The 16,551-nt window shown below is 31.8% G+C and overlaps 1 protein-coding gene across 1 annotated transcript in view; it reads left to right on the forward strand.

Moving 5' to 3' along the window:
• LOC127728658 (TBC1 domain family member 13-like) overlaps positions 1-16,551 on the forward strand; it is a 34,155-nt gene that overhangs the window by 3,517 nt on the left and 14,087 nt on the right. Inside the window, exons 4-11 of the mRNA XM_052236261.1 lie at positions 703-764; positions 3,707-3,788; positions 4,140-4,222; positions 9,111-9,270; positions 12,317-12,448; positions 13,144-13,210; positions 13,755-13,856; positions 16,223-16,366. Coding sequence (XP_052092221.1) covers positions 703-764; positions 3,707-3,788; positions 4,140-4,222; positions 9,111-9,270; positions 12,317-12,448; positions 13,144-13,210; positions 13,755-13,856; positions 16,223-16,366 — 832 coding nt within the window. The remainder of the gene's footprint in view (positions 1-702; positions 765-3,706; positions 3,789-4,139; positions 4,223-9,110; positions 9,271-12,316; positions 12,449-13,143; positions 13,211-13,754; positions 13,857-16,222; positions 16,367-16,551) is intronic.

Raw genomic sequence — 16,551 nt, forward strand, 5'->3', positions numbered from 1 at the left:
TATCTGTGAAAAAATTAGTAAAGATTTAAGTGATTTGTAGTAACAAAATCCCTGACTTAATAATTGACCTTTGGTACACAGACTAAGTTCAGCTGTATGTTTCTCTGATCTGACAGTGGTAATTTACAATGACAATAATAATTCTGCAATAAAGTTTGTCATCATGCTGTATTTTCTTTGATGAAATTTTTCGTTTAGGCGTAATGGTATATTAAAGATATTTCACTGAATCTTCTTAAACAATTCAAACACAACTTGGTCACTATGCAGAACATATCAAGCTTAAGAGCATATGATACAGTTACAGGGGAGATGATGATTTCGCTAACTTAAAATGTAATTTTTCATGACGTCAAACTGTGATATATTGGGAGTTGAATGGAATGATATATAAATGATTTTGCATGTGTATCATTGATATGTAATATTTAGGTATTTTTAAAATTAGTTTATGTTTGAAAATAACATTTACATTAAGATATAAATGTATGTATTTTTACCTTACATACATGTCCTCTTTATTGTATTTTCATATTAATTTGAGTATATATTACCACAGTTAAATATGTCAGAACGTTATGAAAACATGTTACTGATATGGATACAAAACAATCTAGCACACAAAGGGTTTATTATTGGTTTAAAAAGACTAATGTTAGTTATTGATTATTAAATTTTTGTAACCATGTTTTATTTTTATAGCTGCTGCTGAATTACCTTCCTTGTAAGAGATGTGAATGGAATGATTTTTTGAGCAAGCAGAGGTTGGTATTAAAATCTATGGATAGATATCATTGATGTCTGTTTCATCTGACCTTGACCTCATTTTCATTGTTTATTGGTCATTGCAAAGTTTTTGGTTGGTTTCTCAGATACTATAAGCACTAGGTTAACACATTTAGTGTATGAATGGTTGTAAGGTGTACATATCTGTCTGGCAGAGTTCATCTGACCTTGACCTCATTTTCATTGTTTATTGATCATTGCAAAGTTTTTGGTTGGTTTCTCAGATACTATAAGCACTAGGTTAACACATTTAGTGTATGAATGGTTGTAAGGTGTACATATCTGTCTGGCAGAGTTCATCTGACCTTGACCTCATTTTCATTGTTTATTGATCATTGTAAAGTTTTTGTGTTTTGGTCGGTTTCTCAGATGCTAGGCACTAGGTTAACACATTTGATGTATGGATGGTTGTAAGGTGTACATATCTGTCAGGCAAAGTTCATCTGACATTGACCTCATTTTCATGGTTCATTGGTCAATGTTAGTTTTTCTTGTTAAGTCTGTTTCTCAGATACTATAAGTAATAGGTCAACTTCATTTGGTTTAAAGAATGATTGTAAGGTGTACATGTAAGTCTGGCAGGGTTCTTTTGACCTTGAATCCATTTACATGGATCATTGCTAATGTAAGTTGATGTGATACTGGTAGTAAAACCTTTATCTTAAAGGCTTTCAACATAAAATCAATCATGATCAGTAAAGCAGGGTAGACAATGTCTGATTTAAGTGAGTAGAAACAATTTGATTTGACCTAATCTAAGTATAAATTAGGAGTGCAAAATCCTTCCAGAAAAAGTAGGTTACTGACCTACATTTGACATGTCATGTACTTAGATATACTTTTTCTGTAGTTAATTTTCAGCACAGGGAGGAACCTACAATCCTCACACTTTGTGTAGTGACATGTATTAATGAATCTGATGTCTTTAAATGCATGTTTGTCTATTGACCTTTATTTTATGTTTCACAGTCTTGTCCAAGTTTCCTTTTCTGATACTTTAAGTCAGGGTTTCCCCCGGGTCAATTTATTTTTCATCACCTCCTTCGCCAAAACAATACTTTGTAAGCCAGTCTGAATTTTTTACCCCAACTCACATAAACATGTTTTTGTTTAGAATTTTGTCCTTCTTGATAACAAAACAAATCAATTTGCATCATTTTTGTCTCATTTATTACAATTCTACATATCTATTTTATATCCTACATTGTAATAAATGATTTTTTTTTTGTTTGTATGTGCCTAATATCTTAAAAACTATAATAGATATAGATAGAAACTTTAATAAGAATGTTGATCAGCAAGACAAGATCTACAAGTAAGTCAACATAACAGAAATCGTTAGTATTCTCCTTATTGAAGTTATTTTTTCCCATTTTTAGCTCACCGGGGCCCGAAGGGCCTCATGTGAGCTTATGCCATCATTTGGCGTCTGTCGTCGGTGTCTGTCGTAGTCTGTCATCGTAAACTATTTAAAAAATCTTCTCCTCTGAAACTACTGGGCCAAATACCTTCAAACTTTAACTAAATGTTCCTTAGGGTATCTAGTTTATAAATTGTATCCGAAGTTTTGATCCATCGACAAACATGGCAGCCATGGCTAAAAATAGAACATAGGGGTCAAATGCAGTTTTTGGCTTATATTTCAAAAACTAAATCTTTTAGAGCAAATCTGACACAGGGTAAAATTGTTCAATTGGTCAAGATCTATCAGCTCTGAAATTTTCAGATGAATCGAACAACCCATTGTTGGGTTGCTGCCACCGAATTGGTAGTTTTAACAAAATTTTGCAGTTTTTTGTTATTATTTTGAATATTATTATATATATATATAAACTGTAAGCAGCAATAATGTTCAGCAAAGTAAGATCTACAAAAAAGTTAATATGACCATAATCGTCAATTGACCCCTTAAGGAGTTATTGCCCTTTAAAGACAATTTTACACAATTTGTTCATCAAGTTTGCTTAATTTAAAAATCTTCTCCTCTGAAATACAGGTGAGCGATTCAGGCTCTTGAGAGCCTCTCGTTGTCTATTATCTTGAAAACTGTAATAGATAGAAACTTTGAATATCACAAATGATCAGCAAGACAAGATCTACAAATGTGCCATAATGGAAGAAATCTTCAGTCGACTTGTTATTTGAGTTATTGTCCTTAAATAATAATTTTTAACATCTTTTTGCATTTTTAGCCTCTTATCTTGAAAACTGTAATAGATAAAAAGAAATTTTAAAAAGGAAAAATTATCAGCAGGATAAGATCTTCAAACATGTCAACATGACTGAAATTGTCAATTAACTCTTTAAGTTATTCCCCTTGTATGATGATTTTTACTAAAAAGGGGCCATTGCTGAAGATGCAGGTGAGTGACACAGCCTCAAGTTTAATTAGTTCATCGTTGCCTATTGCTATCAAATGCAATTAGCTGATTATAGATTTTTGGACAGTATTGATATGCGTGACAAGTTCAAGGTGAAATCCAAGTATTGTCTGATCGGTGAAAAAGTCTGAGAAACCTGAAACAAAATTAATAAGATGGATGAAGTTGAACCGTTATATTTCTTTTGCCAAATTCTTTCGTCATTCATGATTTTAATCGCCACAATTATATTTTTTTCACAAAATACAAAAATCGTCCGCCAGCAGAAACCCTGAATCAAGTAGTTTATGTATAATGCCTTCACATATTTATTCCAGTTTGAATTCTATCAATTGTTTTCTTTTTTAACCTCCAACTGATGTTTTTTGTTAAAGGTACAAATTCACTTCTAAAATCGTTTACATTTTGTAAATAGCTTTATTCATGTACTGGGGTTATAGTAAACATTTTTCTACTAAATGAATGTTTACATACAAATTATTTTGTGTCTTCTTATATTTGATTTTATCATTTTGAAAGTAAATTTTTATTCATTTTAGAAAGCTATATACACACTTTATAGATGAGATGATAGTAAAACCTGGACTGGATGCTTCAACTGGAACACATCAAGATGATCATGTGAGTATACAAATGTAAAGTCTTGCTGATTATTATAATAGAGTCATAAAGTATTTTTCACCACATATTAATCAATCTCTTACAAGAACAGAAAGTTAAAATCAAATATACATTTACCCGGTAAATGTTGGTTAACATTTATAAACATAGAACTTTTTTTTCAAGACAGTTATATTTTACTGTGCCAATTCTTATAAAATTCTGAATGTGCCCCTTTCATAATATTATCTAACTTAATATGAAAGCTGTTAATATCAAATAGGTAATATCCTTATCATATGCTGGTTTATAAATATATGTCTGATTTGAATCAACATACATTTGATAACATTTGAATACCAAATTTTTTAGCCATTAAATCCAAATCCGAACAGTAACTGGGGAACATATTTCAAAGACAATGATATGTTATTACAGATTGACAAGGACTGCAGGTAACTAACGTACAATAGTGTGTTATCTTTATGTGTCTTTTACATATTACCATGTGTGCTTAATCCTATACGTTTTAAGCTGTTTAGTGTTTCCATTTTACATTTGATAGTAGACAATAAATATTCTTGTACCTTGCAGTATTTAAGGGAAATACAGCTATCCATTGTTTTCGAGGAGCTACAAAATGTTCAAAATATTTTACTATTTTTTTCAGAGAGAAACAAAAGGTTCAAAATATCTTTTTTATTGCTTTTCATTGCACATTTTGCTACTCAGTAGATATATACATGAATTTCTTAAATAGAAAGACTGCCTTTATAGGTTTTTAGTAGCTTGCTTTCCTTGTTGGTTAATTAAAAAGGATTTTGAAAATTGGCATTTACTGCTTCTCTGCTAAAAATGTTGCATTTAGGACTAATAGCAAATTTGCTGGCCCAGAATCAGCATAATGGTTCCGTGATGTTGCTGAATGCTTAGCCATTATGTGTCTTTGTAGTTTGACAATGTATTTGTTGCTAAAACAGTTTGACAATGTATTTGTTGCTAAAACAAACAAGAATGTGTCCATAGTACCGTACACGGATGCCCCACTCTCACTATCATTTTCTATGTTCATTGGACCGTGAAATTTGGGTCAAAACTCCAATTTGGCATTAAAATAAGAAGATCATATCATAGGCAACATGTATACTAAGTTTTAAGTTGATTGGAATTCAACTTCATCAAAAACAACTTTGACCAAAAACTTTAACCTGAAGCGGGACATGGACGAATGAACGAACAGACGCACAGACCGAAAAACATAATGCCCCTCTATAATTGTAGGTGGGGCATTATAAATAAATTGCTTCGCTGAGCGCAGCTGGATACGACCGCAGAGGTCCAACCCTGAACAGTTGGGGCAAAAATGGACACAATATTCGTGCTTGATACAGGTCTGAATTTGGCTTGCAATTAAATATTTGACACATAATAGGTTTCTGATACAGAATAACTGTAGTCAAAGAACTTAGAATTGGTTACTGTGGATTCATTTATTTTCGTGGGTATCAATTTTCGTGGATAGAGTAAAAAAGACGTTTCGTTTGTATACGTAAATTCGTGGATCGCTGATTACAAAAAAAAAAAAAAAAAATCAGATAGGCAATTCGTGGATTTCTTTTTGATTTAGGAGATTATATAACCTCCTTGGTTTGATCAATAATAAAACAAACAAAAAAGAAGGAATTTCATTGAAAAAGTTTTGAATTGTCAAAATCCTCGCTTGGTCATTCTAGGTTAAAGTGTTCATTGAAAACTTCTTTTACAATAATGGACAGAGACAACTAATTATTTGTTTGTTTTACAATTTATAAATTCTTGTCGGAATTTTATAAGGCATTAAAAACTCTATGATTGAAAGCTCATTTCCCTAATCAAGATATAATAAACAATCATATAAGTAAAAGGTGTGAAAATAAATGTTCCTGTCATAAACAATATTACCTACGGGCAATATCCCCGTACTTAATCCTATTGATTTTTAATCACCAGTAAACCAAACTAAGACACGGTAATTAACAACTTGCAGTTATTTTCCATGAACAGTTTTAATCAATTTTAAAAAATAAATTATCACTGATATTAGATGTATTTATTATTGATTTAATCAAAATACTTGTATCTTCTTTCAATAAAAACACGTGTTATGTAAATAGATATAAGAAGATGTGGTATGAGTGCCAATGAGACAACTCTCCATCCAAGTAAAGATTTATAAAAGTAAACCATTATAGGTCACAGTACGGTCTTCAACACTGAGCCTTGGCTCACACCGAACAGTAAGCTATAAAGGGCCCCAAAAAATTACTAGTGTAAAACCATTCAAACGGGAAAACCAACGGTCTAATCTATATAAAAAACGAGAAACGAGAAACACTTATGAACCACATCAACAAACGACAACTACTGAACATCAGATTCCTGACTTAGGACAGGTGCAAACAAATGCAGCGGGTTTAAACGTTTTAATGGTACCAAACCTTCACCCTTTTTCTGAAACAATGTTTATCGCAAGTCAACACTATACTAGAACTGCATAACATAACCGAAAATAAACATCCGACTCCATACACATTTCTCGGGATTATTCTTCGTTGAATTCTAAAATTTGTGGTTCGCTGTGACCCACGAAACCCACGAAAATTGGTATACCACGAATAAAAATGAATCCACAGTATATGATTTGAATTTATATTCAATTTTTTGCTTTTTTGCAATACACTTTGCTGTTGCGAATTGACCACCCCTCCCCCCACAAAAAAAAAAAAAAAAATTACCCCCTTTTTTAGCTCACCTGGCCCACAGGGCCATGTGAGCTTTTCTCATCACTTGGCGTCCGTCGTCCTGCGTCAATCGTAAACAGCGTCCGTCGTCCATAAACTTTTACAAAAATCTTCTCCTCTGAAACTACTGGGCCAAATTTGACCAAACTTGGCCACAATCATCATTGGGGTATCTAGTTTAAAAATGTGTCCGGTGACCCGGCCAAACAACCAAGATGGCCACCATGGCTAAAAATAGAACATGGGGATAAAATGTAAATTTTGGCTTATATCTCTGAAACCAAAGCATTTAGAGCAAATCTGACAGAGGGTAAAATTGTTTATCAGGTCAAGATCTATCTGCCCTGAAATTTTCAGATAAATCTGACAACCCGTTGTTGGGTTGCTGCCCCTGAATTGGTAATTTTAAGGAAATTTTGCCGTTTTTGGTTATTATCTTGAATATTATTATAGATAGAGATAAACTGTGAACAGCAATAATGTTCAGCAAAGTAAGATCTACAAAAAAGTCAACTTGACCAAAATGGTCAGTTGACCCCTTAAGGAGTTATTGCCCTTTATAGTCAATTTTTAACCATTTTTCGTAAATTTTTGTTATCTTTTACAAAAATCTTCTCCTCTGAAACTACTAAGACAAATTTAACTAAACTTGTCCACAATCATCATTAGGGTATCTAGTTTAAAAAATGTGTCTGATGACACCGCTCGCGAACCAAGATGGCCGACATGGCTAAAAAATAGTACATAAGGTAAAATGCAGTTTTTGGCTCATATCTCTGAAACCAAAGCATTTAGAGCAAACCTGTCAAGGATAAAATTGTTCAGTAGGTCAAGATCTATCTGCCCTGAAATTTTCAGACCAATCAGGCAACACGTTGTTGGGTTGCTGCCCCTGAATTGGTAATTTTAAGAAAATTTTGCAGCATTTGGTTATTATCTTGAACATTATTATAGATAGAGATAAACTGTAAACAGCAATAATGTACAGCAAAGTAAGATCTACAAATAAGTCAACATGACCAAAATTGTCAATTGACCCCTTAAGGAGTTATTGCCCTTTATAGTCAATTTTTTACAATTTTCATAAATTTTGTCAATTTTTGTCAATTTTTTCAAAATATTTTCCACTGTGACTTCTTGGCCAAGTTCATTATAGATAGAGATAATTGTAAGCAGCAAGAATGTTCAGTAAAGTAAGATCTACAAACACATCACCATCACCAAAACACAATTTTGTCATGAATCCATCTGTGTCCATTGTTTAATATGCACATAGACCAAGGTGAGCGACACAGGCTCTTTAGAGCCTCTAGTTTTGCTTTTGTGCAATACACTATGCTGTTGCGTATTGACCTCTCCCCCACACTTTTGTTTTGCAAAAAAAATAATATTTGAAGAATTTTTCTTTTTAATTTCTGAAATCTGAAATGAGAAAAAATTTACACCCAACAATTTCTCCCCCCTGCCAAATTTTTTTTTCACCCCCCCCCCTCCTTTTCCCCCTGAAAATGTTTCCCCTCAAGATATGGTCATAATCTCAATTCAAATTTCCAATGGAGTTTGCAACCATAATTACCCATTTAAATACATCATAAAAGTCTTAAAATAGAAAATGACATACATAATATTCCTTAATAGTAACTTCTAAAAATAAATTGACAGCTAATCATCTCAAGACAATACAACATTTCTTTATACATAATTTAAAAGCAGTGTAAGGGAGGTAATCAAAATGTTGTGTTTGGATAACCTCCCTTACACTGCTTTAAAATTGTTTTAATTGTCCATTAACCAGGAAACCCTTGTTTTTCCCCCTTTTTTGCTTCTAATTCCTAAACGGTTTGAGCCATAACCCCCCAAAACAAATTTTAACCATCCCTTTGGGGTATGGAAACTTGTGGTATAATTTCAGAGAGATCCATACACCTTTCCACAAGTTATTGTCTGTAAACTAGAAAAATTCTTATTTGGGCCCCTTTTTGGCCCCTAAATCCTAAACTGTTAGGACCATAACCCCCATATTCAATCCCAACCTTCCTTTTGTGGTTATAAACCTTGTGTTTAAATTTCATAGATTTCTATTTAATTATACTGAAGTTATTGTCAGGAAACCAACTGTCTTCGGATGACGACGTGATACCAATATACGACCGCAAAATTTTTTGCGGTTGTATAAAAACTATAACAACTTCAGTGAAAAAATAGACCAAATAAGGCCCTTATTGTACCCATCCTTTTATGTTTCATGTAATTTTAGCTAATAATGCTACATCTGATTTTTACTTTTTCACATGAAGCTCCTAATCAGATGGTGATATTTTTATAGGACTAAAACTCTATATATATACAAGATAAAGATGTGCACGAAGTGTACTGTAATGCTTCTAGGGACGAAAGACAGTAATTAGAACAACAGCATGACAATAACATTTATTTAAGCTCTCATTGTCATATAACCATTGCACTTAACCTTGCTTATATACAAAACTATTTAAGAATAGTATGATGTAGTTCACATGCCAATTACTCAATTGTTATTTAATATTTAAATCATATTTTGCAGACGATTATGTCCAGATTTATTTTTCTTCCAAAAAGCGACAGATTATCCATGCAAAGATATAATACATGCAGATTCACGTGTGGAAACATTACGCAAACGTGTAGAACAGTGTGTACTGCAATCAGAAACCATTAAAGTAGACAGGAAGGGCAATTATAATGTGAGCCTTAAAATCTTCATCAGACTACAATGAACCTTTTTAACAATCTTTTTATGAGACAAGATGTTAAAATATGAAATGATACCCTTTTTAGCTCACCTGGCCCAAAGGGCCAAGTGAGCTTTTCTCATCACTTGGCGTCCGTCGTCCGGCGTCCATCGTCCGTCGTCCGTAAACTTTTACAAAAATCTTCTCCTCTGAAACTACTGGGCCAAATTTGACCAAACTTGGCCACAATCATTAATAGGGTATCTAGTTTAAAAAATGTGTCCGGTGACCTGGCCAACTAACCAAGATGGCCGCCATGGCTAAAAATAGAACATAGGGGTAAAATGTAGATTTTGGCATATATCTCTGAAACCAAAGCATTTAGAGCAAATCTGACAGAGGGTAAAATTGTTTATCAGGTCAAGATCTATCTGCCTTGAAATTTTCAGATGAATCTGAAAACCCGTTGTTGGGTTGCTGCCCCTGAATTGGTAATTTTAAGGAAATTTTGCCGTTTTTGGTTATTGTCTTGAATATTATTATAGAAAGAGATAAACTGTAAACAGCAATAATGTTCAGCAAAGTAAGATCTACTAATAAGTCAACATGACCAAAATGGTCAGTTGACCCCTTAAGGAGTTATTGCCCATTATAGTCAATTTTTAACCATTTTTCGTAAATTTTTGTAATCTTTTACAAAAATCTTCTCCTCTGAAACTACTAAGACAAATTTAACCAAACTTGTCCACAATCATCATTAGGGTATCTAGTTTAAAAAATGTGTCCGATGACCCGCCCGCGAACCAAGATGGCCGACATGGCTAAAAAATAGTTCATAGGGTAAAATGCAGTTTTTGGCTCATATCTCTGAAACCAAAGCATTTAGAGCAAATCTGACAAGAATAAAATTGTTCATTAGGTCAAGATCTATCTGCCCTGAAATTTTCAGACCAATCAGGCAACACGTTGTTGGGTTGATGCCCCTGAATTGGTAATTTTTAGGAAAATTTTGCAGCTTTTGGTTATTATCTTGAATATTATTATAGATAGAGATAAACTGTAAACAGCAATAATGTACAGCAAAGTAAGATCTACAAATAAGTCAACATGACCAAAATTGTCAATTGACCCCTTAAGGAGTTATTGCCCTTTATAGTCAATTTTTTATAATTTTCATAAATTTTTGTAAATTTTTACAAAATATTTTCCACTGTAACTACTGGGCCAAGATCATTATAGAGATAATTGTAAGCAGCAAGAATGTTCAGTAAAGTAAGATCTACAAACACATCACCATCACCAAAACACAATTTTGTCATGAATCCATCTGTGTCCTTTGTTTAATATGCACATAGACCAAGGTGAGCGACACAGGCTCTTTAGAGCCTCCTCTAGTTTGTTATTATTTTGAATATTATTTTAGATATATATAAACTGTAAGCAGCAATAATGTTCAGCAAAGTAAGATCTACAAAAAAGTTATTATGACCATAATTGTCAATTGACCCCTTAAGGAGTTATTGCCCTTTAAAGACAATTTTACACAATTTGTTCATCAAGTTTGCTAACATTTAAAAATCTTCTCCTCTGAAATACAGGTGAGCGATTCAGGCTCTTGAGAGCCTCTTGTTTTCTGTTGGCTGAAATTTATATATACAGATAACTCTTGTTGTCTCGAACTCGGTTGACTGGAAATTTCGGATGAGTCGAAGTTTTCTCATGGTCCCAAACTTTGTTCCATATAAATGTATGTATTTCGACTCCTGATGAGTCGAAATAGGATGAGTTGAACTAAATTTACAATTTCAAGGTTAACAAAAGCATTCGAAATTCATTATTTATCTCGAACTCATACACATATGTCAAAACATGACCTCCGGGATTTAAATGGATTTATGAGTTAATCTGACAATACACATGTAATTTAATTTCCGGTCACTGACCACTGTATTGATTTATGACATGCTATTTCCACGAGTGTTTACCTAAGATTATCTTTTATCACCTTGATAAATAATTAGTGATACATTGTTAAAGTTAAATTATTTTAAATGTTTACAAAAACAATTAATGGTGATTTACACTGATGAGCTTGGATGTGTATAAAGTGGGGATTAAGACTTCCGTTGGTAATTACCTAAAAACTACTCAATCGGCTTCTTTAATTTTTTTGTATTTTCTTTTGAAAGGAAAGATTGAAATAAAAGAAAACGAAAAGAAATCTAAATTTTCTTAAATCTCTTGTATCAGAGAATAAACAACTTTGTCAACTTTAGATGACTTAAATAACGCTAATATCGATTGGAAATTACTTTCTCGGATAAAAGCAATAGGGAAAAATTGTAACTGTTCAAAGAAATAATTAAATAAGTGAAAACAATGTTATTATAATAATGAAAGACCATGACATGCGAATACATCGATCTGAGACCAGAGTATCGATCCCTTTCCCATATTCATCATGATTAATTTTAGCCTTACCAAGCTAAGCAAGAGTTGTGTCCCTTGGTCTGTCAAACTTCCGGTTTTCGTTTGAGTCGAACTACGTGTATCTCGAAATATTTTTCTGGTCCAGCTGACTTCGAGATAACGTGAGTCGACTGTATTGGAGAATAATTTTTTTTGCTGTCGAGGTAGACAAATGAAAAGTAGTCTGTGTTAAGCAATTATCAACACTGGTCAATATTAATTTTGAAATTGTTACAATTATATTCATACTGTATAATAAGAAAGGAAGACATTGCTTTTGTCTACAAAACAGCAGTACAGTCTACACAGAAGAAGAAAGATATTGAATTTTTTGCAAAGGAAATAAAACTTTTCCCAAGAATGAGTTCGTCTTTACCTGGCTACTTAAATTTTTGTAAAGTGAACTGTACTATTGAATAAATGCAATTAATATTGTTCTATGTGAAGTTAATTCAATGGGAACTATAAATTTATCCTTTAAAAAACAATATTCATTGATTAATTTGGCTGTAACTTAATGATAAATTTAATATTTAAGAAGACAGACACACAAAACATTTTATGTAATTGCATTATTTTTCTTTTGTAGAAAGTTTTAAGTAGAAGAAAAGTGAGTGAAGAATACATGGTATTGCCTGATGGTCATGAAGCTCACTGGGAAGTTGTTGAAAGAATATTGTTTATTTATTCCAAATTAAATCCTGGTCAAGGATATGTACAGGTCAGTACATACGTAGAAATGTCAGCAGTAACATAAAAATAGGGTAACCAAGAGATACATTGTATGTACAATATATATATAGTTTTAGAAAAGTTTTTCAGATGATATTTTTTTCTATTTACAAAACTATTAAATGAATGGCTATTATTTATTTTGAATTTATTGAACCATGAAATTAATTTTTGACTCTTCACATTGAATAATCCGCGAAGTGGATTATGTAAAATGTGAAGAGTCAAAAATTAATTTTATGGTTCTATAAATTCAAAATAAATAATAGCTATTCATTATAAATAAATTTCTATCAAAAATAAGGCTCAAAGAGCTTTTTATATTATTTATATTAACAATAACAACGTACACACATGTTGGTGTATAAATACACAACGTCAGAGTGGGTGTGTCGCCATAAAAATTGACAACATTGAAAATAAAGGTAATACTTTTAACCAATCAGAAGACAGTAAATACACCAAGTTTATTTATTGTAATATATAACATTTAAAAAAAAATATTTTAAATATATTTAAATCTACATTAAAGACATGTGTCTGTTGTCCAAGAAACTTTCTATACAACCTGGCCATCAAGAACCAATTATTGGTCAGTTTTTACCACATAGATTATGGATCAAAGCTAGCTTGTATCATACCTTTTCTAAAAGTTCTTATGTTTTTTTCTTTTATCTTGAACAGGGTATGAATGAGATTGTCGGTCCAATCTACTATTGCTTTGCTGCTGACCCTATAAAAGAATGCAGAGGTACAGTATTTTCATATTAAACCTCAAAGCATCTTTAAAATGTGTTTTAAGTGATCTATGCAAATTATTTCATTTCCAATTATTAAGTGATGATCATGCAATATTTCTAATGAATATATGGTATTTCACTACTTGGAGGAATTATTTGATGTGTCTGCATATTATCTTGATATCATCTATATGCCACTTGAAATTCATACTTTGATATGGAAATTATAGTTTACAATAGGTTACTTCCTATAGACAATTAAATATAGAGAAAGATGTATATATTAATTAGTTTTTGCCCTTACAATCCTTCATCATTTTTCAGTGATGTTTTTTTTTTCAATGGAGTTTTTCATATCAAGTATGATGTTGGCCAGACTACCTCGGAGGAACTCCAAGAGATAATTAGGTTTGAGGTCCTACCTATTCCAGACATGATTTTCTTAAACTATTGAAAATACTTGGACAAGGGCTTCTGTTTGATGATTTAGTATATAACCCATTTCCGTTTTAACACTCACATATAATGTTTTAGTCATCATATCTAAAATTTCAGAGAATGCTGAGGCAGATTCCTTCTTTTGTTTTATGAATTTGATGTCAGAAATTAGAGATTTATTTATAAAGACATTAGATGCAGATTCCCAATGTGGAATAGGTAAGAACTATAAGCTACAAAGTAATGCATGGTGGGAAACATCAAAGCACATTATGTAACTACTATAAATATAGAAATGTTTGGTGGGACACATCAAAGCATATTATGTAACCACTATGAATATAGAAATGTTTGGTAGGACACATCAAAGCACATTATGTAACTACTATAAATATAGAAATGTTTGGTGGGAAACATCAAAGCACATTATGTAACCACTATAAATATAGAAATGTATGGTGGGACACATCAAAGCATATTATGTAACCACTATAAGTATAGAGATGTTTGGTGGGACACATCAAAGCACATTATGTAACTACTATAAGTATAGAGATGTTTGGTGGGAAACATAGAAGTGTTTGGTGGGAAACATCAAAGCACATTATGTAACCACTATAAATATAGAGATGTTTGGTGGGACACATCAAAGCACATTATGTAACCACTAAAAGTATAGAAATGTTTGGTGGGACACATCAAAGCATATTATGTAACCACTATAAATATAGAAATGTTTGGTGGGACACATCAAAGTACATTATGTAACCACTATAAATATAGAAATGTTTGGTTGGAAACATCAAAGCACATAATGTAACCACTATAAATATAGTTAGAAATGTTTGTGTGTATTTATTATTGCGATTGTTGAACAATGGCCACAAACACGAGATTAAATTATTCTGATTTCAGGAAATGCTACATACAAATAATGCTATCAAAATTTGGAATGTAAGGTTATTTTTTTGCAAAAGCTATTCATTTGCTATATCCACATTAACAAAAACATCACATAAATTTATGAATATACAAAATTTTAAACACAGTGTTATTCTTAAAAAAAATCTATCTGACTGTGAAAAAGTATGATTTCTTGAGTTGGTTTTTTTTTTATAGAAATGATTCACTACTCCTAGGGTGTTTTTAAAAACATGCACTCATATCAGCAATTGATCATATTATTATATTATAAAAAAAACAATTAAAAGTACACACAGAGTATGATATATGAATTATTTACTTAACGTGAGGGTACCCAAATTGCACCTATTTTGACAGTTTTTTCACCTACGTTTATTTATGATCTAAACAAAAGTTTTCAATTTGTGTTTATTTTGTAGATGTATCCTTATTTACTATATAGTTCCACCAATTTAATTTTGAATCCATATTGAATCTTAGAAAAATGGGTTTGAACCTACGTCCAAACAATCCATGATTTTGTAATAAGGGGTACCCAAATTGCATCCATGCTTAAATTCACACCCTTAAAAATCAAATAACAGATGTTTTGTTTTATTTCTTCAAATATTTAGAACAATTATACATTAGTCCATGCTTACTATTTGTTAAGAAATAGATGCTCGTAACATATTTTATTTGCTCATTTTTAAAAGATGACTTTTTGTGGATGTCGCATGGCGACGTTTCCGTAGATTTTACTTTTTCCAGTGAACACTTCATCTGTTGATATATACTGTGAACGTTTTGTGAATATTTAAATGTATTTACCTTTTTGAAAGTCATGCATAATGTCAAATAATAAAAAAACACAAATATTGTTTAGTGCCTAATAAAACTTGTAAGATTTTCGCTGCTATTTTTGCTAAGGAGGTGCAATTTGGGTACTGTGACATTAAATAAGTCTTACCTTTAAAGTTTTGAAAGAGAATTATTGCACTATGGTAGAGAAATTTTTACATATCAAGAACCTATTCAGTTTATTTCACCTGCAGTAATCAGGCAAATTTGTCAGGAAGAGTTTAGGTCATTGATATTTATGACATTTATATTCTTGTTCTATGTACCTATTTTTTTTTCTTGTATGACTTTATTGAGAATGAAATTCCTTCCCTAATGTAAAAGAGTATTACAGCACTCACTTAACCTTCTGTATTGTTATATGTAAATACGTTGATACGGAAGAGGTATGATAAGAGCCAAATTTTCACCCCTGTCTTTGCAAAACAATTAATTTCATCAATTCTTTCACAATCATGTTTAATTCATTGATAAATCAATAGAGATATCATCTTGTCACTTATAACATATAAACAAATACACTGTCCAAGAAAATATTGTATTTGTATCAATCACATTTTGTAAGCTGTATATAAAATATAGTTTGGCAAACATGTAGTTTAAGATCAGACTTTTGTTCATATTTAAATTTTAATGATCTCTTAAGTTTGTAATTTTTTGCAATTAAAAAAGTTTTGAGGCCTATTTCAAATATGTAGGAAAATTTTTAAACGTGTTCATAGGATGGATTTGTAATATTTTTTTTATTTCAAGGGACCTTTATATGTTGCTTTATCGTACCTTCTGTTTCAATTTCAATTGATAGTATTATTATTTTTCAGGTTATATGATGCAACATTTTTCTGACATGTTACAAACAAGTGATCAAAGACTCCACCAAAGAATAGAGGAACTTAATATAAAACCACAATTTTATGCCTTTAGATGGTTAACATTACTCCTGTCACAAGAGTTTCCTCTTCCAGGTAGACAAATATAACCCTTGCCTTTAGATGGTAAACATTACTCCTGTCGCAAGAGTTTCCTCTTCCAGGTAGACAAATATAACCCTTGCCTTTAGATGGTTAACAGTACTCCTGTCACAAGAGTTTCCTCTTCCAGGTAGACAAATATAACCCTTGCCTTTAGATGGTAAACATTACTCCTGTCA

This window comes from Mytilus californianus, unplaced genomic scaffold (genome assembly GCF_021869535.1).
Source record: "Mytilus californianus isolate M0D057914Y unplaced genomic scaffold, xbMytCali1.0.p SCAF_2, whole genome shotgun sequence".
Taxonomy (NCBI): domain Eukaryota; kingdom Metazoa; phylum Mollusca; class Bivalvia; order Mytilida; family Mytilidae; genus Mytilus; species Mytilus californianus.